Source organism: Musca autumnalis, unplaced genomic scaffold, assembly GCF_047663935.1.
Source record: "Musca autumnalis isolate F117 unplaced genomic scaffold, ASM4766393v1 scaffold_3, whole genome shotgun sequence".
Taxonomy (NCBI): domain Eukaryota; kingdom Metazoa; phylum Arthropoda; class Insecta; order Diptera; family Muscidae; genus Musca; species Musca autumnalis.
In genome coordinates this window covers 213,349,025-213,376,533 of record NW_027411866.1, presented here as the reverse complement: position 1 = coordinate 213,376,533, position 27,509 = coordinate 213,349,025, and the positions used below count along the sequence as shown (strand labels likewise).

General features: G+C 37.8%; 1 protein-coding gene across 6 annotated transcripts in view; it reads right to left on the bottom strand.

The window, feature by feature from the left end:
• The window catches only part of LOC141398863 (uncharacterized), a 50,454-nt gene extending 23,732 nt beyond the window's left edge, over positions 1 to 26,722 (bottom strand). Inside the window, exons 1-3 of one of the 6 annotated variants that reach the window (XR_012411721.1) lie at positions 14,755 to 15,059; positions 12,216 to 14,515; positions 7,205 to 8,085 (exon numbers count right to left, since the gene is read on the bottom strand). Coding sequence is in view for 5 of the 6 variants with exons in the window: in XM_073976586.1 (XP_073832687.1) it covers positions 7,205 to 8,085; positions 12,216 to 14,272 (2,938 nt within the window). In the remaining variant the exon portion in view is untranslated. Of the gene's footprint in view, positions 1 to 7,204; positions 8,086 to 12,215; positions 14,516 to 14,580; positions 15,080 to 26,475 lie in introns of those variants that run through there. The other 5 variants (XM_073976586.1, XM_073976587.1, XM_073976589.1 and 2 more) reach the window with 5 other exon arrangements.
• Between the last annotated feature and the right edge of the window lie 787 nt (positions 26,723 to 27,509).

Sequence of the window (27,509 nt, the reverse complement as noted above, 5' to 3'; positions counted from 1 at the left end):
TAAAGGTCTTTACGGTAGGTAGTTTTCCTAAGGTTCTCTATGGATGGAAGCCTTTTCTTGATTGATGAAAGGTAAAAAAGTGAAATAAATTATTTGACAATAAGAGCCAGTATCAAACTCTGAGGCAAATAGATTAAGACCAGATCGTCACATTTCAAAGAAGTACAGCGTATATTTATTATCTATGTAGGTCTGCATTTTGTAATACAAATTCTCCACCTTTCCCTAACTTATCTTCCCAAAAACTGTGTAACTTATATTTCACAGACATCTTCCAATTTCTTTAGAAAATATGTACCAAAAAAGGTATTTGTTTTGTTTCAAAATGAAATTTGAAATTAAAATTAGATCCCAAATAAAAAAACTACAAAGATGTTGACGACGAAACATTGTGTTGCTGTGGCTGATCGAAATTGTTTACATTTTTGTGATAAACATGATTTGCAATTCCAATGGATGGTTGGTGTCATTGAAATAGAATGAACGGAGACGACAATAAAACTTATTTATTGTTCCGAAAATGCCTACCTAACTACGTACATATGTAGTTCGTAGCTCATTGATGTTGCCCAGCAACGTAGACGTACATTAAAAATGGAAAGTGTCATTCATTAATCATTATCGTCGGGAGACAAGCATAACATATTGTTGTATTTAAGGCAACATTTCTATTATCAATAGAAACAATTGGTCTGAAGTAAAACGATGCGCGGAGATTAGGTGAATTGAAAATCAGATAAGGAAGGGATTTTTTTTTTTTGTTTTTTTGATTCAAAAGAAAAAGTAATTAAATCACTATTTAGTATCAAAGAACTTGCGTACAAATGAAGAAAATTCGGATACTCTATGGACAGAGCATCTTATAAAGGCCTTCTATAGATAGAATACCTTCGAGAGTCAATACCTTCTAAAGGTTCTTTATGGGCCTTTGGAAGGTCAAAAAAACAGCTATAAACATAAGACCTTTAGCAGATCCTATAAAAGGTCCTCTGTTTATAAAAGAACTTTAGAAGCTTTTCTGTCTAAAGAATACCTTAGAAAGCTGTTCTGTCTATAGAAGACCTTTAGAGGCTCTTCTGTCTACAGAATTTCTTTGAAGGTATAGACCTGAATAGGCCGGTTCCGTTGGTGACTTTAAACGTATTTCAAAGAAGTTTAAATAGCAGGATGCTCCCCATGAAGTTTATGAGCACCATCTTCACTCTTCAGCGAAGCGAAGAGGATTAGTTATCCTTGAAATAAGTACACTTCAAAACCGCCCAAGAAGAAAAAGCGTTGTCAGCATTCTTGTACTTCGGACAAAACCGTGCAAGAACTAATAAAAAGGAGAGGATAATGTTAAGAAATCGCGGACACGGTACGATGGCGGAAAAGGGAAAGTGAAATCTCCCCTTTTTGCTTTAACCAAGGTCACTTGCGATCAAGGACATATGCCGGAGGTTTCCTAGGGGACCCAGCAGGTGCCGCATTCCCCTTAAGCATAGCAGAGGCACATACGTGAAAGCCTTGGTTGAAGGTAATATTAAAAGCACCCACACTAAAGGCAAATACACGAAGCAGTAGACAAAAAACTCAAAGGAAGTTCAATCCCGTTCAGGCTGATTAGCGTTCCACTTATTGGGAATATCCACAAGATGGTTGATAAGGAGAGAGAGAACAAGGAAAGCTCGTAACAAACTGATGTATGTGACACTCATGAGGACCCAGGGAATAGATCAGGATTCAAAACTGCTAAAATGTCATCTTAAGGCTGCAACAGGGTGCCTCATCATGACACCAGTGAACCATATTCATGAGGAGACGAATATTTTTACCGGTACAACAACACAACAAGAAGTTATCGATGGAGTCCTGCTGGGTGTTACAGCCGCGTACATCACTGCAACGATCTAGTAAATCTTTATGATCTGAAGAGAGAGGTCCAAAGGTATAGGCACATTCCGCACGTTTTGGAGGGTCATAAACGTCTGGTCTTGGCGGACTATAATGCTCATAATGAGTTGTGACATTCGGTCCTCGGAAGCGATCAGAGGGTTACAGTGCTGGCTGAACAGATTGATAGCTCTACGTTTTTTTGCACGGTCAATGAGCACGCCACTGCCAGAATTAGTGGAGATTGTCACAGTTCGGCAGGCATAAATATCGTGCCACCTAGCTGACAAGACGTCATGACAATGACGCCATCTGGCAACCCGACATTTCTCTTGGATATGACCATCTCCCAATAATTATCTCCATCAGCAGACAGCCCGATTTCCTCACCTCTGAACGCCGCACTTTTAGCAATCATGGCAAATCTAATTGGCCTAATTTCAGAGAAATCACTAATCACCTCTTCAGAGATCTGTACAATCCTTCTAATGTTCGGGTAGCAGAAAGGAGGTTCCGAGACATCAGCACACTACTGTAGCAGCACGCCATATACCTGCTGATCGGATACCCGAAGTGTGACCAAACTTCCCAGCAGAGGCAAATGAGCTTCGTCGTGCCAATCCCAGTGACCAGAGTCAGGGAGGTGATGCTGGAAGTTAATAGGTTGGCCGGTGAGCATAGGCGGAACAAGTGGTTAAATCATCGGAATAAGTGAATTGTGGCAACGGTTAAGTGACTCCCGAACCCTGGAAAGAAGGAAGATAGACGTCTGGGGATGTTACGCTGACTGATCCGAAGATTTGCGCAAGTTATTTCAATCGACAGTTTGTCAAGCACCCCGTGTGAATGACAGGGTGAAGAGAAGAGTACTACAAACCTCCACAGTTTACAATGGATGATGTTGCGAATGGCATGAGGAACTCTAAATCATCCAAAACATTGGGCCGTGATTGAATCTCCATGATAATGCTGAAGCACTTGAATGAGCCGGGAGTGGAGTATCTCACTAAAGTTCTCAACCTGTCGCTAGCCACCCTCATTGTTCCCGAAGTCTGGAAAATGGGCAGGGTGGTCCCGCTATTGAAGCCAAGCAAGGATGCCAGCTAAAATGAGTCGTACAGGCCCGTAGCAAAGACCCTTGTGTTCTTAGTCCTTACCAGCGTTAGAAATAGCTATCCAGTTGCCGATCATCAGCATGGATTCCGTAAGCAACACAGCACGACAATAGCTCTACACGCCATTTCCACACATATCAGTCGAGGACTCAACCAGAGCAGGCCATCTGACAGAACGATGATGGTGGCGCTTGACTTATCCAAAGTCTTTGATACTGTCATCCAATCCACGATGTTTGAGGACATCGATTGGAAAACCCTCAGACCATGTTGCCTGAACTCCTATTTGACCACCTTTTTCTACACGAAGAATATGCATATATCCGCCACTATGTTCACAGGTCAGAAGAGAGTTGAATATCGAGGTTGATGGTAGCAGAATTCCGACAACAAACTGCCCCAAAATTCGAGGGATCACATTCGACAGCATGTTCACGTCGTCCGCGCATGCCTGAGCTGTCTGCGACAAACTGAAAAGTCCCTAGCCGGTAGCACTTGGGGTGCAGATTTATTGGTCCGCGAATATAAGTGCAACACGATGGCAGAATGTCGTCCTGAGGACGGGGTGCCGCCTCATGTCTTCAGTGGACCATCTACAGGAGGAGACAAAGATTCTTCCGGTACAGCAACACAATCAATGCTATCGTTACAGTACCTGCTCGGGTGTTAATGTGATAGACCAAGCAGAAACTTCATGATCTAGAAGAGGTACAGCGTTACAAGATAGAACCCCTGGATCAACAAGCATATCAAGCGGGTTTGAATGGCACTCACGCGGACGCAGTTGCAGATGCCATAAGCAACTATCGTTTGAAAGAGGTCCTCATATATCGCAACTGAGGAGCGTTAGCTGCCACGACAAACCAGAGTAGTTTTGGGTCAACTAGGCTCGCGTAAGGATTGACGACACTGTGCAAAACATCTGCCCAGCGTGCAGCACAGGCCTGCACACTACACGACACCTTTTCAAATGCATCGCCAAACCAACTCAACTTACTCCAGTGGATCCATTGAAGCAGCCATTTTCCTGGAACTGGAGATTGACCCAAAGCCAGATTAAGCAGAAGAGCGAATATACAAAAATATAATAAAAACAAGTAAAAAAGTATCAGTCGGCTTTGCCGACAGAGATATACCCTCAGCCTGTGTATATTGAAAAAAATTTTCCCAAAATACGTATGTATTTAGGGGGTTTTAAAAATTTTGGATATTTGAACCGACAACAATGTTGATTAGTTCAAAAGTTTTGCGGAGGAGATACTAAAAGGAATGGAAGTGGATCTCCAGCCACAACATATGGTGCCTTAGGATGTTTTTACACTCTTCAGGCTGTTTGCTCAAGAAGTATGGACTTGCCACTAAAAAACTTTTACCATCGTAATTGAGGCAACGAATGCAAGTTGTCTCAACAAAAATCAAAGTGATTCCATAGCAGGTCTTAAAGTGAACTTATCCGAAATTTTGTGTGGGAGGTACGGGATGGAGTGGACAAATATAGTCCATATTTGAACCTGATCTATATCTGGTAGATGTATTAGGATGTGTAAAGTATAGACCAATTTGGCAACTACCTTCAAGAGTTACCGTACGAACAATTTTTCCGAACATTTTTGAACTGTTGTGGGGGAGGTACCTGAAAGAGTGGACCGATATGGCTTATCTTCAAACTTAAACTATGTTTGGACAAAATATTACTAAGGCCAAATTTTGGACCGAATCGGCAGTTCCGTTCGAGAGTTATCTTGCGCTTCAACCACCTCACACGGTGTCATAGGGTTTTTTGCAACTTTCAGGCTATTCTCTCGGGAAGTATGGTTTTGCCCCTGCTGAAACTTGTAACGTCGTATACAGGGCAGTGAATTCAAGCTGCTAAAACAAAAATCAAAGCGATTCGAGAGCTGGCCCTAAACTGAACTTTTCCGAAATTTTGTGTGGTAGGTACCCCAAGGAGTTGACCGATTGAGTCCATCTTGAAACCTTATCTAAGTCTGGTACACGCTCCACGATGGGCAAAGTATGGACCAAATCGGTTACTCCCTTCAAGAGTTATCGTGCGCACAAATTTTCCGAACATTTGCGAACTTTTGTGGGGGAGGTACCGGAAGGAGTGGACCGATATAGCCCATCTTCGAACTTAAACTAAGTTTGGGTAAAATATTACGAAAGCCAAAATCTGAACCGAATCGGTTTATCCGTTCGAGAGTTATCGTGCGCTCCAGCCAGCCAGACAGACAGACAGACGGGCGGACATTGCTCAATCGACTCCAAATCAATGAACGGAAACAAACAAAACGATTCCCGTACCAATCACACAAAGCCACAAACTTTTCAGCTTCTCTGAATCGTTTCATTCTCACAACCAAAACAAAAACACAAACTTTTCAATGTAAAAAGATGGAAACCGTACGATTGCGGAAATGTAACTTCGGTTATGCTTTGCCGAGTTGTTTCATTCACCACCGAAACAAGAAGTATTTTTGGGAAACGTTTGCCGTCCGTATTGTCAATGGCACACTCAGACACACACACATGTTATTGCTTAAGAACCCTATAAGAGAGCATCAGCATACCACAGTGAATTTTATCAACCACCAATCAGCATACCACAGTGAATTTTATCAACCACCAAACGTTTTTGATTTATTCACATGTGTTTAGTACTATTCCGTTTTCTATCTGCTCTTGTGGAGTTGAGTACTTTTCGCTTTTCGTTTTGTTCGCACTCACGAATATAAACAAAACAAAACTAAACAGCGAGCTCGGCCAACGAGGGTTATGTTTCGTTTTGTATTGTTCCTATGGAAAATACGAAACGAAACGATTGGAAATGTTATTTAAAGTATTTTTACGTACTCTGCTCCAAATTGTCTGAAACACATTTCGTCCAAACATACTTGGGGTCTAAAACCATTATTTCGATGAGGCACATTTTGCCCGTATGAAAGTGTATATACCCTTCATAGCCTAAAGGCTGAGGGTATAAAAACTGTTACAATCGGTCCGCTGATCCCACGGCAGTGGGTTCTTTCGTACCGGATTGACCCAAAACGATAGTGTTTCGGCCAGCGGCTGCCAACCCAGCATTAAACCTATGCGTAGGTTTAAACAATTGCAGAGTGAGTTCTCTAACTTCAAAATGGGATGATAGTGACATTGATTACTGCAGGCTATGTGAAGATGCAGAGGAGATATATACTGTCGAACATCTACTTTTTGTGGGTGCCCCTTGTTGCAAACAAGAAGACACCGAATACTAGGTAGATATGAGAAAGATACTCTGAAAATCCTATCTAACATAGATCCCATTATCCTACTTAACTTTACCAAGCACTTATCCTGGCTTGGCAAAGGCCCATAACTACTAAAATTTCTTCTTTCTATTTCCAGTAAATCAATCAACTGCATAATCCGCCTTCTTCAATCCTCTTTACGTGCCTCTTTACTTTACATCATCATCTTACCATACCATCATATTCACCACATATAACCTATCCAGGACGAACTCATTGGACCAACGGTCACCGAGTGAAGCAGTCACCTATATTTGGGCTGTTCCTTTACTTTTAATAATGGTAACAGTGGCAAAAAATGGTAAGAGTAGTGAACCATTCTCATATAAATGCATGCATTTAAAAGTAAGGGAACACTTTGCGGGTAAAAAGTGGTAAAACTGGTAACCTCAATCACGTAAAGACTATTATTAGATGGCTGCGCAACCTTAAACCTAACCTATCCTTACCCATCTTTCTCACTGAAATTAGGACTATTATGGAAAATACTGAAATTATTTCGATTCTATTTACACAGACAATGAGGTTGTCAATCATCAAATCTATTCAAGGCTAGATGTTATCTTTTTTCAATTCATAGTTGAAAACCGCAGTGGACTAAACCTGAAAATAATCCTTTAATTGCTTTCCAAGAAGTAATTAGAGCTACGACTCTATAATTACCTCTAACAAACCTTAATCATTACACACACATAGCCAGCCACACAAGGGTCAAATTATAACAAACAAACAACCCCTCCTTTGAAAATGTATTAACCCTTGGCTAGAAAAACTAATCCATTTTTAACCCCGTAACACAAGAAACAATAACAAGAACAACAATCTTACTTCAAACAATGTCTACAAATGAAAAAAAGACACAAGATCAATGGAAAATGGGTAATAACAACAACAACATCAATTGTTCGTTTTGTTGACTCTACTTACCCCTTTGCTGTATTGCGCTACTAAATACTGAACCAGATAAGGAAGTAACACCGCCCGTTGAATGTATTATTGGTGTCTTACGCATCAATTGCTGTTGCAATGCACTGCTACTGGCGCCAATGACACCACCACTGCTACTACTACCGGCTCCAATAACTCCGCTACCACCACCACCGCTACTATTTTGACGTATAACTTGAGCATGATGCCGCTGGGTTGGTTGCGAAGTTTGCGATAGCAATGTATCAACACCCTTATCACTTTGCAGATAATTATTGATCACAATTGCCCGGGTAGGTGTAGCTCCATTCAACAATATCTGCCTTGTCTGTCGCAATTCTTGAGATGTATTTGAAGATTCGGAGGATTCTTCACCGGTGGCTGTAATCATTGCATTATTCAGACTACTGGTACTAACATATTGATGGCCATTTAAACTATTCAGACCATCACTCAGTCCGGAATTCTCATCCAAATCATCGTGCATTGATGATGAATGTTGACTCAAAAGTAGATTACTACTTGTGCTAGGATGATTATCTATAACTGACGATGATGAGGATTGTGGTTCCATTTTGACAATGGTTGATGTGGGGGAATTATGTGCACTGTCAGCACTACTGCTTGAACTGGTATTACCACTGATTGTGGTACTGGTGGCTGTCGATTTGATGGTCGACGTTGCCTGTGACGATGACGACGACGTTGTTGTCGTCGTAGTTTGAACACGTTGATGGACTTGCATGTGGGTCTGTAATGATGATTGAGTATGCAGCTTCTTTTTGCAAATTTTACATTCGAATGGAAAATCACCGGTATGGGTGCGAGCATGTATTTTCAGATTATAACGTTGACCAAAACCTTTACCGCAAACTTCACATCTGCAAAAAATCGAGGGAGAGAGAGATTGTAATGTTTATTAATGAATTGCATAAATGAAAAATTAAATGTATTTTAAAGAAATAAAATGCGAAATAAAATGTGGTGTGCAATTTGAGGGTGTTTTGAATTATAACCTTGAAACTGAAAAAAACTTTGCGTTTAAAATGTACATGACAAAAATAAGAGGTTTTAAGAAGTTTATGAATTAAGGCCGGTATGCAAAGAAGCAGCAGAATTTACTTACTACTAATGAAAATGTTTCACAAACCTTGAAAATTGAATATTTATTAAATAAAAATCTTGTATGACATCCATTAGGCAAAGACCAGGCGATAAGCGAGAAGTGGCCTTAAACTGGATTTAAGCTCAAAAGTGCTTATGTGAACGGGTACCGAAAGGACAAAAACCTATGTAGTCCACCCTCGAACTTTATTAAGCTGAGATGCGCCATGTTTAGACAATGTCATTTATTACTTCCGAGAGTTGTCGTGTATATCAGCCATTTTTTATTATTATCAGGAAGTATAAACTAATTATCTCAGGCTGTATAAGCTTGCACGCAAAAAAATATCCTTCCAATGAGGATCACAAGGCCTACCTTTGTTAAAAATGTCAAAAGGATCCTCGAAAAGCTCTTAAACCTTACTTAACCGAAACATGTTGTTCTTTTGTGGGAAAGGTATCTGAAGGATATAGTCCCATCTTCGAACTTAATCAACCTTACGGAGAAATGTTACGATGTGCAAAGTTTGCACCCGATTTGGCCTTCAATTCGAAGGTTATGGTGTTCCGAAGTCGTATCAGTTGGCAACTTAGGTCATGTTAGAGCCTCCGAGTCAATATCCGAAAAACTTATATCGTTGCTACTCGGAGGAAAAGGACAATCTTTGTTAAAAACATCAATTTTGACAGCTCTTTACTTTACCACATTAGTAAACATTTCTGGAATTTTAGGAGAGGCACTCGAAGGAACGGAACTATCTTCGAAATTGATCTTAGTTTGGAAGAAATATTACGTTATACAAAGTATGGACCAAATAGGTTTCTCTTTTCAAGAGTTCTTATGTCCTTCACGCAACCAGACAGGCTGACAGGACCAATGGACATAGCTAGATCGATTCATTTCCATAATATGAGGCTGGGCCTATGTAAGTTGACTGAGCCTCTTTCGAAGACTTTGACGACGTGACACCGACATGCTGAGAGAATCGCAAAGTTGTTCCCTGCGCTATATCCCAGACTTTAGTTCGCTTTTAGAGGGCGAGATGAGCTTTGGCATTCTGTCCCAGGCAATGGTCAGAGTGGTGTCCAGCGCCTGCACCATTGATAGCTCCACATTTTTGCTGGGGAGGCTCCTACGAGAATAAAAGGCTATGACAAACTCTTCTCTCCTGACATCCCCATTGTGACACCCGGTGGTCTGGTAAATGACGTGTCCTGGCAACCCGTTATTTAACTTGGCTCAGATCATCTTCCGATAAGTGTCTCCGTTATATGACCAACCAATTTCAGAATCTCTGATCGTCGTACTTTTCTGGACCATGGGAAAGCTGATTGGCAAGGGTTCAGAGAATTTGCCAATCACCGCTTCAGAGAGCAGTCCATTCCCTAACATGCTCGGGTAGCTGATAGAATTTTCCGGGACATCATCACCCTGTAGCTGTTCTCAAGGCGGCGTTCTGACAAATTTGAATCTTTTTGCATTTCGTTCTACTTACACTAGCGGACTAGACTGACCTATCGCGTCATATGTGGTCAACAAGGTTTCTTTATCTACACCCCAAGCGTTGTCGGCTAGGAACTTGAGGACTTTTTTCCTACATTTAAGTTTGTCGTAGACAGCGGCGGCATGCGCGGACGACGAGAACATGCTGTCGAATGTGACCCCTAGAATTTTGGGGTAGTTTGTGCTCGGAATTTTGCTATCATCGACCACGACATTCATCTCTCTTTTCACCCACGCCGTCCAGAGTGGACGTAGATTTATTGGCGGGTATCTGTAAATTCCCCGCCGAAAAAGGTGGTAAGATCGGCCAAATAGGAGTTCAGTCTTTCACAAATGTTACCAGGAAGGTACCTGACGCCAGGATCGTGCAATCATTCGCATACGTTACAATCTCGATGCCGTCTGGAGGGGGCGGAATACAGGAGAAGTAGAGATTAAACTGTTCCGGAGATATCACCCTATCTTGGGGAACTCCCTGTTTCACGCTACGGGGTTTGGACTTCTTGTTGCTGAATTCCAAGTACGACTAGTGTCCAACGTTTCAGACTTCGCACGGAGGGTTGTCTGCTCAATGTTCTAAAACAGTGTGGAGTTCTTGACAGTGTCAAAAGCTTTTGATAAGTCAAGCGCCACCATCTCTGTTCTATCATACGGCTTTCTCTGGTTGAGTCCTCGAAAAATATGTGTGGAGATGGCGTGCAGCGCTGTTCTCGTGCTGAGCTGCTTAACGAATCCTTAGCTATTTGTGACGCTGGGGAGGACTAAGGTTTTGTAGCGGGACCACCCTACCCATTTTCCAGGTGGCTAGCGACAAGTTGAGAACTTTAGTGAGATACTCCACTCCCGTCTCATCCAGCTGTTTCAGCATTACCATGGAGATTCCATCAGGGCCCAACGCTTTGGATGATTTAGAATTCCTGATGGCATTCACAACATCATCCATTGTAAACTGTGGTGGTTCATCCTCGGCAGGAAGAGATCTGATGCGACGTAGTACTCTCCTCTTCGCCCCATTACGTCCGGGGTGCTCGACAAACTGGCAATAGAAAAAAACTTGAGCACCTCTTCGGAAAAGACAACGCAACGTCGCCAAATGTGACTGAGGTCCTATCTTCCTTCGTTCCTGGGTTCGAGAGTGACTTAACCGTTGCCCACAACTGACTTATACCGGCTCCAATGTTGCAACTCTTAAGATGATCTAACCACTTGTTCCGCTTATGTTCGCCGACTAACCTGTTAACATTCAGTGTCAACTTTTTGATTGGCTCTACGAAGCTCAACACGCTCAATTGCTAATCCCGTCGCCTCTACTGGAAGTTTAGTCTCACTTCGGGTATTCGACCAGCAGGTATATGGCGAGCGGCTACAGCAGTGATGGTGTCCCGGAACGTCCTTTCCGCTACCCGAACATCTGAAGGATTGGTCTTTCCCATGATTGACGAAAGTGCGGCGTTCACAGGTGATAAAATCTGGCGGTATACTAATGCCAGTCGTTTGTAAAATTCAGAAATGAGAAGTCTAAAAGTGAAACAGGAACTGTTTAACCTCCACCTTTCCGGAATTCCAAACCCTCCAGACGGCATACGGATCATTATGTATGCGGATGATTGTAGGATTTTGGCGTCGGGTTCGTCGATGACCTATGTGATAGGTTAAATGTCTACATATCTGACTTGCAGTGCAGTTCTTCCATCTGAGGAATATGAAAACACCCGCTACTAAATTCACCACCTGGACGGCTGAAATAACGATGCCCTAAACATATTGGTAAATGGTGACCTGATTCCGACCACTAACTGCTCCAAGATACTTTGTGTAACGTTCGACACCAGGCTTAAGTCGTCCGCGCTGCTATTTGCGACAAGATTAGAAGTAGGAACAGTGGCCGGCAGCACTTGGGCTGCTGACAAAGGAACCTTGTTGACCTCTTGCGAAGAAATAGGCCAGTAGGTATATAAATATTCAAACCTGCCAGAATACCGACCTGACAACTGCAACAGGGTGCCTCTCCATGACACCACTAGACCATCTTCATGAGGATGGCAAAGATTTCACCGATACATCAACACAAAAAGATGTTATACATGCTTGCTGATGATTGGTCACTGGGCTTCAACAGTCCAGGCACGTTAAAAGACTAGACTAAAACCCTCTTTGGTATCTTAAGAAGATCTTTTATAAATTCTGAAACAATATTTCATCCATTTTCAAATACAAAATTAAAGAAAAACCTATCAACCTTTCACAATGGGTCCTTTTACAAATAAGAAACTAAAAATGTCCACTCGAAAAATTAGTGGCTATTAGAAGGCTTCTTCCTTGCCACCCTTCTTTTACATTCATCACATTTGAAAATACCTTAAAAACAAAAGAAAACAAAAATAAAAAACATGGAATACTTACTTGTGCAATTTAACACCTGAATGCAGCTTGGAATGACCTCGCAGCGAAGCCAGAGCACTGAATTGTTTACCACATATTTCACATGTCAAATTGACATTTTCATTGTGAATCTTTTTGTGGACTTTAAAATATTCAAAGCTCATAAATTCCTTATGACACACTTCACATTTGTATTTGTGGCGTTCCGATTGCTGGCCTGTATGTACGCGCATGTGCTTAATAAAGTTGGGACGAAAACGTACAACCCGACCACAAATCTGACACTCGTAGGGTTTACAACGTAGACAATGTTTTTCATAGTTCTTGAGAGATTTCAGGACCATATTACAGATGGCGCATTTCATGTTGTTGGCATGTCCGGAACGATGGATTTCATAGAGTTCTTTATTATCGAATTTTTCAACGCATTCCATGCACTGATATATGGTGCCGGAGGGGGTTGATGTTGATGATGGTGGGGAGGCTGACGATGTGGAAGATGGTGGCGATGTTGATGCTGTATTGCGACTATAATTTGTTGCAACAATCGGTTGTTGTTGCTGCTGCTGTTGGGCTTGTGCTGAGGTGGATGCCACCGGATGTTGCTGCTGCTGTTGTTGTTGTGCTGATGAGCTGGAGTTATTGTTTTGACCAGATCTTGGTGGTGATCTGGTTGGTGTTGATGCTGGTGTTGTTACAATGGTTGTAGCATTATTATTGCTGCTAGGACTTGTATTTATGGCCATAATGGTGGGAGAATTTCCCGTTAATGCATTCGAAAGGATTTGTGTAGTGTTATTGGAGCCATTAGTGGATGAAATTGTGCTGGTTCTTGGAGACGAGTTCCCTGATAATTCACCACCAGATATTGATGCTTGGGGTGAAGTTGTCACTAACATTGGTGTACTATTCGCTGAATTTGCCACACTACAGACGGGTGAGGCTTGCAGAATCAATTGGGTGGTTTGACCACCATTGCCGACCTGCTGTTGTACCACATTCAGTACAGCCATTGAACCGTTTCGACTCAACATGGCTGGCATTCGCACCAGTGTTGTACCTCCCACATTGGCCATGCCATTACTTATGAATACTGGACGTCTTTGTAGATGAGCTAAAGCTTCCGATACCGGTACGGTAACAGATCGTGTTGTGGTACTAACAATAGAGCCAGCTGGCAACACCAATTGTGTGGGTTGGCCTTCGGCATTTGTGGTGGTAACTGTGGTTGGTCCACTGGTATAGGTTAGGCGAGGTGCTGACACAGTCTCCACCATTTCATCCATGTGTTCAACTTTAATTTGGCTACCATCTAATAGGGGAGGCTCTTCATCGGCCTCAGCTGCCTTGGCTTCCTCTTCAATGTCTTGTAAATTTTCATCATTTAATTCGGGGTCTTCTTCTTCCTCTTCTTCGTGAACTGTAGCTGCTTGTGTTGTTAAAGGCAGGGAATTGTAGTCATGGATATCTGAAGATCTGACAATTATACCACGACCATTGAGAAAATGATGTCTGGAGGTGGTTATATGCTGCTGATGTTGTTGTTGTTGATGATGATGATGATGTGTGATAGTTTTCACCATGGAGTGTTCGGCGGCATCTTGACTGGTTTGACTTAAATCGGAAGCGCTGGTTATGGGTGTTGTAGAGTTCGGTGGGGTCTCAAGTTTTATAACGCTAGCTCCAGTACCAACTACTGATATGGCCCCTTCTGAATTACTTTCTGTGTCCATGAGCTGTTGTTGACCCTTAACAGAGGTCATTATATCATTACTGCTGCCTTGATGCTGCTGCTGTTGTTGTTGGAACAATATTCGATGATGCACACCAGCACCACTGCTGCTGCTGCCACCACCTCCACCACCCCCGACATTGTGGTCTTCATCATCATCGTCGTCATGCTCCTCCATGGGAGCATCCTGTAGTATAAATTCGATTTGTTGAGACAAAGCACTGTCATTCATGGCTATTAGACCCTCCAAGTCTTTAGTAGCCATTGAGGAACCATTGCTCATTGCAAACAGCGATGGAAGACTACGCGAAGATAAACCTCCTGATGAATTATTCGATCCATCCATGATGTTTGTTGATTTGTGGTTGGATTAAACGACTGGATCGACCTGATGTGGTGATTGTGGTGTGTGAGTTTTATACGTCGTCGCGTCTTCGTCGGACTTAATTATTGTTTTCATTTATTCACACATTCATTCATTCGTCGTCGTTTTCATATGTCCGTCCAACACCAATTACCGACAATAAGTTTTTCTTCAATTATTTGCAATTTTTGTGAATTAGCTTTTGTTGGCGTTTTAATTCATTTTCTAAGCGAAAAAACAGAAAAAAAGAAATTAGATTTTTGTTCGGCCGAGAGACTTGTATCTTTTACTACGCATTTTTCTTCCTTTGCTTCATTTTTTCTCGCTGTTTTCTTTCAAATAGTTTTTCACACAGTTCACCTTTTCCACACACAAACACACGCAAACACTCACAAATTAACACACAAAAAAAAACAGCAGAAAAAAGAAAATACACGCACACACATTCAATCGCTCAAACTCACTACCAAATACACGGGACACAACATCCACATTCATGGAAAATCGTCAGTGTTTGACAAACACACGAATGAATTTTCATATGAAAATGGATGGATGGTTGGCTGGATTTGCTGCTCGTCCCTTTTTTGCTTTTTGTTCGTTCGCTCGTTCTTCTTTTGCTTGCTGATGGCTATTTGGCTGCTGCTTCTGCTCTACGTGATTTTGATTTCGGCGTTTCCTTTGTTTTCTTGTTTGTTTTGTGCATTCCTTTTATTTTATAAACAAAAATTGCACAATCTTTACAGAGTTGCAATTCGTCTCGATTTGGCTAATAAAACGCACAGAGTTGTATTGTTTTGGTAGTAGTTGGTGTAGTTGTAATAAAAAGGGAGTAATTGTATGAAATGGGACCGATTATCTTTACAATTTATCGTTCAATTATTGTATGACGATGAAGCAGTAAAGCTTAATTAACACTATCAAGCCTAATTTACACTAGCACATACTTAAATTACTGTTTCACTAAAACCATTTTGTTGTAAATGCTCTATAACTAGATTTATATATGTTTGGTTGCATAAACTTATCGTGAAGACAGACACTAAGGCCATTTTTATATTATAGCATTTTGCAGGGTTAACCTTCTTTATGAGGATTTATTTGAAATATAAGCAATGGAATTGACATTTGAAACCCAGTGGGTTTGTTAAATCCGGTTATATATAAACGTACTATGATGGTATGTTTCTCTAAGACGATTCGAATTCAAATTCGTTCCAATTACTACCAAACTGCTGTTGTTGTAGAACATTTTTATTTGATTGAAAACAAAAATGAATCAAATATTAAAAAAAAAAACAGAAGTTTGGTAGTAGTTCGAACGAATTTGTATTCGAATCGTCTTAGTGAAACAGGCCATAAGATTTTGCTTGTTATAAATGCTTAAAAACTATACAATCCGTATGAAGAACACGCCTGGTTCCAGAAACTGCAAACAATTTTCCTTTGTAATTGAAAAAAATAGTGGCTTAACTCTAGATTAGTAAAAACTCTGATTTTTTTTAAAATATTTGCAGAGGTACATATTGTTGCGCTGATCACGGGAATGTATATTTTTTTGTGGGGACGAACCAGGTTATTGTACCCGAAAGTCCGGGTACAAAAGCCCGGGTTAGACCCGGCTCTACTGAACCGATTGCTAGAAATGGGTATCATTGGAAAGCTTATGGAAATTACCTATCCAAATGTGATATAGCTCAAAAATCAATTTTAGGCTTTCCATAAAACACTCAAAAAGTAAAAAATGGACCCAATATGGGCGCCCGCTTAATGTATGTCAGATTATAGCCGATTTATGGTAATTATTTAATATAACAAGTTTATTTTCAAAATACCGAATTTTACAAAAAGTAAAGCAATTGCGTTCATAAATGCAGCAAAATGAGATGTCTCTTTTTTGACAATGTCAGTGTTGCCACATATGTTTACTTCGTCTTTTTATGATGTCATTTTTTTGCAATGTAAATACTGCATTTATGAAGTCTGACCCTCTTTATGCTATAGATTTTCGAAGGGTTAACCTTCCACATGATGATTTATTTGACGTATATGCAACGGAATTGACATGTGAAACCCAGTGGGTTTACTAAATCCGGTTATATCTAAACGTACTATAACAACCTAACATTAAAGTCCCGATTTACATTAGGCGAGTTTACTTGCGGCAAGTTTTCTAGTTCTATTTTAAACTTGCTTCTTGCGTTTATACAAACAATTCAGTTTCGGCAAGTTTTGTTTTCAAGACATTGGAAATAATGTCAAAAACGAAAAATATAAAAGGAATTGCCTGAAAATTGCCATACACCTTATGTGTCTCTCCTACAAACTGAGACTTGCCGCAAGTAAACTCGCCTAATGTAAATTGGAACAAAGTTCAAAAACGTCTAGTTTACAACTGTTTCTCAGAGAAAGTTCGGAGAATTTACAAACTTCCAGGGTAAACGAAATCCTAAAACCGCCATAAAATGACAGTAAAGAAAAAATTTCTGCGTCTTTGGAACATAGTGAAAGCAATATGTCGTATATAGATAACGGTTCAAACGATTCTACCTTTGAAAAAAATTTTGTTGTAAATTCGACACAAATTGTAGATATTACTCCTAATACTAGTCCTCTAGAAGAGGGAATACATATTTCTCAAGAGTAGAATTGAAATTGGTACCAGTACTAGTCGAGAAGGACTGTTCTTAAATGATCTCTGCAAAGTAATAGAAAAATTGCCGTTAAATATATAGAAGGATTAGTTCGTTTAAAGCATACGACAGTTAACAATGTATGTTTGCTGAATTATTACGGCCAACACCTCAACAATACTGGTATATTTTGTTTATATGCGAAATGCAAGTACTACAAAACTGGTTGCGGAAAATACAAATTTGAAATAGACATGACGGAGTGCAAGAACATTCGCTATTATAGTTCACAATTAGTTCTTGCACATCCAACAAACAAACATTTCGAAAATCATCAGTTGCGTGGTCCGGACAGAGCGGCATCAAGAAAAGAAATACTCCCCATGAAGCCAACATACCATAGAAATTTGAAGCTATATAAACAATCACAACCTCTGAAGATGGTAGGAAATAACCAAAATTTGCTGTCAAAAGACCCAACGATAAAATTAAAAGCTGAGGCAAACAGAAGAAATGACTGCGACAAAGACCCATTTCTTGACATAATAAAAATGCAAAGCGAAAAAAATTGGAAACTTTACATTCAATATGTTTCAAATCAAGATATATATCTGTTTAGCAAAGAACAATTAGAAATGACAAAAAAAATAAAACTCAGAAAACTAAGCAAAAACACAATATTTTTTGACGCCACTGGCAGTATTCTCCGTATATTGAACCCCAAATCGAAGCTCGTTTTCTTGTACAGCCTTATAATGCATGTTACAGAATTAGGGATATGTCTGGGCTTGTAGTTCCTGTGGCCGAAGGCTTTCTGAACAGCCATAAAGGCCTGCGTACATAAGCTGCCTTGTCTGCTTACCTTGCTTACTTCTGATAAAAGAATAAAAAAGAAAAGGGCAACCCATTTCGAAATTTGCTCGGCCTCCTTTATTCTTTTATTTTTATTATGTCAGAAATGAAGTAGGAAAGCAAGGCAATCAGGCAAGGCAGCTTATGTACCCAGGCCTTTATACTGGCGATATTTCTAGATTTTTTTTTTTTTTTTTTGTATGTCGAAACATGTTGTCGTAAAAATGATATACAGTGGTCAATCACAAAACGTGTGTGTACAGATTGAAGTTGGGCCTGTATAAATGCTGTTTTGGGATCGTCCAATAAAATGTTTAATATTAGCACTATTGATAAATACATGCATCATTGTTATATAAATTGTTCCAAGAATACAGCACCTACCTATATGTTATATTGCAATTATGCTCTGGGCATCTAATGAAAAACATAGTAAAAGACCTACGACAGTTCAAATTGGACGAAAAAGTAGTACAATTGCTTAAATAACAGTTTTTTGTAGCAATCAATATAAGCGACATTGGTAAATTTTATACATGGCTTGAGCATATATTTGTTATTTTATTAAATCCAACCAATACCAGGCTTCCGAAATAGGAGAAATTGACTACACTGACAACGATTTTCAACAAATAAAGCCGAAAACAAAAGAACAATTTAAACCGACGTACAAAAAAAGTCCTTTTTATGTCCGAGCGTTACAAATGTTTTGTGGCGTAAAAAAAAAAACAAATACAAACAATGGGAATTCCTAATCTTTGTATTGCAATTATGCTGTGGATATCTAATGAAAAACATAGTAAAAGACCTACGACAGTTCAAATTGGACGAAAAAGTAGTACAATTGCTTAAATGACAGTTTTTTGAGCAATCAATATAAGCCACATTGGTAAATTTTATACATGGCTATTTGTTATTTTATTAAATCCAACCAATACCAATAATATCATCTGTTTACTGAAAGACCTTCAGGCTTCCGAAATAGGAGAAATTAACTACATTGACAACGATTTTTAACAAATAAAGCCGAAAACAGAAGAACAATTTAGACCGACGTACAAAAAAGTCCTTTTTATGTCCGAGCGTTACAAATGTTTTGTGAAGCTAAAAAAACAAATACAAACAATGGGAAATCCTAATATTTATTTTTGTGAAGAATTTGCGAACTTTCTTCTAAGAAAATATACACCCTATGCTCCTTTATGGGTCGTTTCATTGACAATGACGGTTCTAGCATAGCAAATAGTCCTGCTGAAAGCTATTTTAATATCACAAAAAATCGACGATTGAAGGACTACGAAATTTAAGGCCATCAGACTATGTTCGAAAAGCATATGTTCACCAAGTTGCAACTTTAAGGGACATAGAGGATAAGTACTTAAATAAAATTTTCATTCCAAATGGGAAGCTAAATACGCATAAAATAGCCAAAAAATAAAAATAAGCGTAAAATTCAAGCCAAGAAACGTAAATGCATAATAAACAAAAATAAAAAGAAAATCAACCCAAAAGATAACAATGTATTATCAAAATCCCAAAAACGTAAGTGCACAACGGAACTTACATGATGAGGATATGTGGGCTCGTACCCTAAAGAGGGTAAAACGCGAAAGAACGAGAAAATATGCGGCGTGCCAGAATTAACAACAAATCGGGCATATATATTATTGCAATATTCTAATTTATACAATCAATTAAACATATCATTACCAACCATACCACATACACTGGTGGCCAAAACTAAAGCAACTCAAATTGCAAAGGGAATAAATGTACTGTAACTTTTTTACAAATAAAGATAACGTGAAAGTTTTTCCTGTCTTAAATTAGGCACATTATTCACTTTTAAAAAATAGAAAGCATAAATGCAAAATTCACTTTATGATAAAAATAATGTCAGGTAAATGCAATTGACCCAATTTTGGCTTGGAAAAAACTAAAGCAACTCTACTGTACAGACATATGATCACTTCAATTTTAGTTGTTTCTACCGTTATAATTGTCGCATTTTGATCTCTACACCTACTTCGCTTGTCATAAATCATTTTAAGAAGTTTTTATCACAACAGCACGTGTCTGTTATCGATTTTTAAGTACCGCCAAAAAATTATAAAAATGGCTAGAAACAAGTACAGTACATGGATACAACAGCAAATTATCAGTGACTATGAAAATAATTTATCACAGAAAATGATTTCGGAGAAATATTCCATAAATAAATCGGTGATTTCTCGTATTATAAGTCGTTTTTATGCAACTGGATCAGTAGTGACAGTCCACCACGGAGGAAGGCCTTGAAAAACTTCAGTCCGCACTGATCAACAAATTGTGAGAGAAAAAAACACCCATTTAAGAGTTCAACAGAGTTGGTGAGAGAGCTATCATTGGATATAAGCTCAAGATCAGTGTGGCCTGCATGCCCGGAAGCATCAAAAACACCGTTTATATCTGAAAAGAATCGGATAGCCAGGTTGGCTTTCGCAAACGAACATATCAATTGGAATCCGGCTCAGTGGAGAAATATTTTGTTCTCGGATGAGTCTAAGTTTATCATTAAAGGCTCAGACACAAAAAAATTTTACGGTCAGAAGGCCAAAAAATGAAAGACTCAAGCCGCAGTATTGCAAGGGCACTGTCAAGCATGGAGGAGGGTCGGTAATGGTGTGGGGCTGTTTTTCGTTTTAGGGACATGGGCCTATCCATGAAATAAAGGAAGTTATTGATCGGTTTGTGTACAAAGATGTGTTGGAAAACATGATGCTTCCATTCGCTGAGGAAAATATGCCGCTTGTTTGGGTGTTTCAGCATGACAATGACCCCAAACATACATCAAAACTTGTAAAGGATTGGTTGCGGGAGTCAAAAATCAGGGTTTTGTCATGGCCAGCAAAATCACCTTAACCCCATAGAAAACCTTTGGAGTATCGTAGACAGGAAAATCAAGAGAGATTCGGAAACAAACAAACACAACATTTTCCAAAGGATTCAGGATGCCTGGAGTAGTATACCCAAGGATCAAATTGAGCGTCTTATTGATTCAATGCCCCGCAGGTGTGCAGCCGTTATCAAAAATAATGGTTATGCTATCGATTACTAGCCAAATTTACTTATTTTAAAATAAAATGTTAAAAAGTTGCTTTAGTGGTCAAACCAAGCAAAAATTGGGTCAATTTAGTTTTCCATATATTATTTTTCCTTCAAAATGAATTTAGCATTTATGTTTTTTGTTTTTTAAAAGTGAATAAAATACCTAATTTAAAACTGAAATAGCTTTTACGATATGTTTATTTTTATAAAAGTTACAGACCATTTATTCTCTTTGCAACTTCAGTTGCTTTAGTTTTGGCCACCAGTGTATAAGTCTAATAGAATTCACCAGCCTAAACAATAGGCAACAGTTGTACAATACAGTCGTAGATATTTATTTCAATATACTAATATTCCAAGACCCACAGATAATGTCGTTTGCCACAACCAGTAAAAATGGGAATCTGATATTCTATGAATCTGGATATAAAGAAAACGTTCCAATAGAAAAACTACGAACAAATATTTATACACGTTAGGTACATGCAATTAAGTAAACTTTGATTTTTTAATACAAATATTGCCATATTAACAAGCCATAAAGTTCATAAGTGATATTTAACGAAAGAAATAAATGTAAAACCAAAACACCAAAACAGAATTTGAAATTCCAGATATGACATCGCATGAGAGAACCACCACCCACATAACAACCAGTTAAATGAAATTAGTGAGTTATTGTTTCATACAATTTGTGAGATAATATACTTGTATTGTATAAGAAAAATATTCAATATATTTTATCAAGGACGCAAAGTAATTTATATATTATATCTTTCATATAATATTGTAATATTGCAGTGGACTAAGACATGTTATCCTTATGGTGAAATAAACGACTTAGGGGGTATTGAATATATGGACCCTTTGGCATATATCAAATACATATTATACTCTTTACTAGTCTTCGAAATTTCAGCGTCAGAAGGGAATTATATGGGGTACACCTTGGGTCCCAAGGACTGATGGAAATTTCAGTTTTTTTAGTGTTTTTTTCTATCGATTTTTTCACATGTAAACAAATTCATTGAGGCAAGTAGTTCATAGAAACATCAAATAAAACATCATATTGGGATGTACCAGCAGTGTGCATCTGTAAAGTCCGTTTGAAACAAAAATTTTCATAAAAAAACTGTAATATGATGCTTTGAGCTATTGATTTTATAAATACTTATCCATTTGGACTGAATTTTACAGATATGTCGTGATGTATGGCACGATAGACCTATGTTCGTCTTTATGGGACCTACGCAAATTTCAATAATAAAAAGGCAAATGGGAGATCGCAAGATAGTATGTTTCCCGGAGCTTAAAACGATCAAATTTAAAATCAGTAACCCAGAAAAAATTTATCTTGTGGTTGTAGTGGCCGAAGAAGGAGTAATTTCAGTTTTTTGAAAATTTTTTGCACTTTATATTTAAATTTCGGTAATCGGATAACAATTCCAATAATTTCAGATCCAATTGTACATTTGTTTTTAAAGTTTTGGTGGCTTTCTGACGTTTAAGTGTACATTACGAAATATGGTCCGGTATTGGGATATACACAGTCTTACATAAGTATACGTACGCCCCAAAAATCTCGGGTTTTAGAAAAAGTAATGATATTTATGAAATTCCAAGTACACAGGTTTATTTCGTCTCACTAATAAACAATATTTAATACAACAAAAGTATATTCCATAATATAAATAACGGTAAATTTTACATAAACCAAAAAATGATACTTACAAAAGTATACATACGCCCCAAGGAAATATGAGTATTATCGTACAATTTATGGAATTAGCAGCAAAATGTATACATTTTGTTTTCGCGAATGTGTCTGGGGGTCCGAGATATATTTTAGAGAAAAAAAAATAATTTTTGGGTGTTAAGTGCCGTTATTTAATGCCAAACTTCTTGTATAGTTCGTTAAAGCGGACCCTTGCTGATTTCTTTCCGTTTTAGGTATTTGAGTATACAAAACCACAATATTAGTGTCAGATTATAGATTTTGAAATCCTAGCAAGCTTTTTAGTTGAACTTGTGCATAACACATCTTCCTGGGTGTCGATAAATTCACATTTTCCTGGGATATCTCAGGATGTTAATAGATTCCTCGGAATTCTTGGCTCAAATTTCATACAGAAGACCTTGAATTGTGTTTTAATATGGCGTTATATAATCCTTGTACACCAATTGAAAACGGAAAGAAATCAGCAAGGGTCCGCTTTGACGAGCTATACAAGGAGTTTGACATTAAACAACGGCACTTAACACCCAAAAAATATTTTTTTTTTCTCTAAAATATATCTCGGACACCCAGACACATTTGCCAAAACAATAAAATGCATTAATTTTGCTGCTAATTCCATAAATTGTACGATAATACTCATATTTCCTTGGGGCGTATGTATACTTTTGTAAGTATAATTTTTTGGTTTTTTGTAAAATTTACCGTTATTTATATTATGGAATATAGTTTTGTTGTATTAAATATTGTTTATTAGTGAGACGAAATAAACCTGTGTACTTGGAATTTCATAAATATCATTACTTCTTCTAAAACCCGAGATTTATGGGGCGTACGTATACTTATGTAAGACTGTGTATTTTGAGATTCCGGCGTGATAAATTATTTTTTTTTTAAAAAAATGATTTGTCCAATACGTTTTTAATATGAATTAACTTCAATATAAATTAATTTTTGTATATTAATTGAATTAAATTAAAAAATCGTAGGGTGTGCTAATTATATGTCCCCTTGATAATTTGTGCGTATTCACAAAACTTTTATTTTCAAAAAACCACTGATAATACTATTCACTTATATCATTAAATCTGTTAAGTACATTATAGAAAAGGATTATATTTACGAAAATATTTCAATTTGCCCTATCAAAACTCTTAGCTGACTAAAATCATTTTGCCCCAAAGGAGTGTGCTAATTCTGTGACCAACACTGTATATCATCAAACTCGTCTTGTTCCAATTTTACATTCGTAAAAATTCAGGGATTTGTTAGGAATGTAGTAAGAGTATTTTCTCAGTCCAAAACCAAGGGAAGGAATAATCACAATTTAATATAAAATTTTAAGTTTTCTCCCAAAAAAAAAAAAATCGACGCCAATTATGTTAAGCCCAGCATAACGAAGACTGCCTGCGGTTCATCTACAGAAAATTTAATAGAAATCGACTTGATTTCGACTGTTAATTCTTTTGTACGTCAAATGAAAACTCATCTAAAATCCATTGGATTTCATTTGACGTTTAAGCAATGTAAATGACGGTTGAAATCGAGTGGATTTCGTAAATGTAAACGTACTACTATTAAGCCTCTTTTAATGAAATTATTTCACGATTTATCGTCCAACAATATTTGCAATTACAATGTCCCCAATACAAATTTACAACAACAGACCATAACCATAAAACACATTAACACTTAATAATCCGCACTTTTCTAAAATATCCCACTTTACACCACTTAAATCTAGCAAATTAAATGTCACCAATAAAAAAAAATCGAATAAAAGAAACTCTACTGCCGAACAATAGAATACATTGGCTTTGTTTTTCATTCTACTACCAAATTTTTACAACTCTGATGCGGTGCAAATCTGTTTTTATTGTTTTTTCCATTATTATTTATTTACTTTTTGCCTTTCACCTGTATTTTCGTGGTTTATTTTTATCCAACATCCCTTATGTTTTTTCTTCTTCATTAATCTCTTTTCTTTCGAGTTTTATTATTGTTTTTATCTCTCTCACCTTCCTTGCATTTCATTCACATTCATATTTCACTTTGTTACTTTGTGTTTCTTTTATGGGCTTTTTTTGTTTGGTTCCCACAATCGTCGTTTCGTTTATTGGGCTTTTTCATGTTTTTTGCCCGTTTCTTTTTTGTTTGTGTTTTGATGTTGTTGGGTTTTAGGTTGTTATTACTGTTCCTTCTTTTATCCCTTCGTTTGCTTGTGCTTCTTCTTCTGTCTACCACCGACAACTAGAGTTGTACAATCTAGTTCATTTGAAAGATCTAGTTCAATTGCTCAGCTCTTTAAACTGAACTAGGTCAGTAATCTAGTTCATAGTTCACTATCCAGTTCAATCATTCGGATAAAAATCGTTCTCCGCCTCTTAATCGGTCGTTTGATGAAAACGCATACATACATAAACCAAATACAAACAAACAAAACACTAATATAATTTTACTACTCCATAACAAAAATATTATATTTACATAGTTTTATTGCATTCTTAAAGAAAGATTAATTAATTTTAGAAAAAAAAAACATCTTTCATTTAGGTGGCTGGCAAAAAATCTTATGTTGTGTGTGTGTAGAAATTGTCATTGCGAAAAAGCTTTGTGCGTGTGTGTTTCTTTTTATGTTTTTCCTTTTTTTCTATCCAAAACAAACTGATCACATTACGAAGGCATCCCTTAACATAGACGACGCCGTTACTTTATGTATTTGTGAACGACATGTTGAACTAGATTGTGAATCGTTCGTTGATCGTACGGTCACCGACTGATTATAGTTCAGTGAACTATTGAACTATAATGAACTATATCGACTGATCTAGTTCATACGCTCTTTTCAATGAATCGTTCAATTGAACTAGTTCGTTCATGAACTATACAACTCTACCGACAACCAACCAACTTAACTAACCAAACAACTTTATAGGCCCTTTCATTCGCGCACCACTAGTTCTGACTCGCTTGCACATGCACTTGCGGGACACAACAGGCCCGCAAGAAACACAAACAAGAAAATAACAAATCTGTTTTATTTTCATTGAATGTTGTTGGAGCTCATGGCGGGGTGTGCAACGGGAACGGGGTGGTGGATATTTTCATTTATTAAAAACGCCGTATTGCTGATGTTGGTGTTGTTATTGTTGTTGTGTCTTTTCGTTCCTGCTGCTGCTGTTTGTGTGTTGGTGTGTTTGTTTTTTCCATCGCATTTTGGGGTTGAATTTCAATGAATGCGGCAAACAAAAAAGTTTCCGTTAAAAGAGGATGATTGAAGGGCAAAAAGAGGATGCGGCATAAAATTCAATAAAAGGCACCAAATAAAACACAGACCAGAGCAGCAAGAATTAGGGAAACGAACGAAGAATCCCAAACGTAGACAGACCATTGAACAAGATTTCAAGCGAGCAAAGACAAAAAAGCAACGACGAACCAATCGAATTGAATCTGGTGGGGAAGTTTTTTTCATCTCTTTTTTATTGCTTTACATTTCCAGTGAAATTTTCTTCTTTGTTTATTTTATAAATTTCCACTTGAATCATTATTTCTTCATTCACACAATCACTACTAAATTAGATTTTCACACATTAAACAGGAGATAATTTGGAGATGTTTTTTTTTAATTTTTTGCATTTAGCCATCTTTTCTTTTTTGACTGAATTGACAAAGGAACCAGAGAGTAATTTGTTTTTTGATGTAGTTTCATTCACAAAAACACTTGGTATTTTTCACAAAACAAAAACCATTCTTCTGTGACGACGACCGTGTAATTTTATTTTTCTTCTTTTAATTTTCGTTCACATCTTTTCATCTTCTTTTTGGCCATTCATTGGTTTGGTCACAATTTGCCAGCCATTATTTATTGATTTCCTTACCGAAAAAATTTCTTTTTCGTTTGTTATGGGAATGAAATACTTGGTTTGATTTTTGCACTGAAAATTCTCACAAATTATACATTGAACAATGATAATGAAAATGTCCTTTCAACTACGTTCTGGATATTTTTTGCACGCTAAAATTGTAAATTTTCTCCATTGAAATTAAATCGTATCTTCTTCCTTTGAGTTATTCTAGCGATTGGTTAAACTCGATTGTAATTTGGCTTCAATGGCTGACGATGTCATTGTTATCGCTTTGCCGAGTTGATTGTATGTATCGATAGTGAATTATCGAGAAGTGTTTTGTTGTTATGCTATGATTGTGTAGATGGCGCTGTACATATAATACTAAAATGCATTTACATTTGGTCTGTTCCAGAACTGCAAGAATCTACTAATTGTTACTATTTTTCCCGATAACGTAAAGGACAAATTGTTATTGTAGTAAAAAATAGTAGATAATTGCAGGTTCTGGAACAGGCATATAAACTTTACTTTTTAATAGTAAAGTAGCAAAAGAGAAAACTGGCAAAATTGCTCTCACGCAAAAAGTTTTTCACAAAAGTAAGAGAACGGAAAAATAGAAATTTAGGAATTCAGAAAAATCAGGGTTCTACAATTTGTTTACATCTAGATCTACCTTTTTACTTATACTATGGTGGGACCAATAGCCTGTTTATATTATACCTTTTACTAGGCGTTTACACCAGACAGTTTGTCTTCAAATACAACTCTGATTTACTAACACATACATACATTTGTCGGTTGTCTTCCAGCTGTCCATCATATTTTCACAGACAGTCGGCTTAACATTTTAACATAATTTTTGACATTTTTGTGAAAAAGAAGTGATACGATAATTCAGATGTGTTGAAAACAAAAGAACATGAACAAGAACAAAATATGTGAACGGAACACAAAAAGAAATCGACGATTTTTATTCATAATTTTACAACTGTTTTTGCAGTTGTCTGGACGCCTACGTCACACAGGCAAGTTTTGGGTTTTTGACAATCAATACATGAACTGAA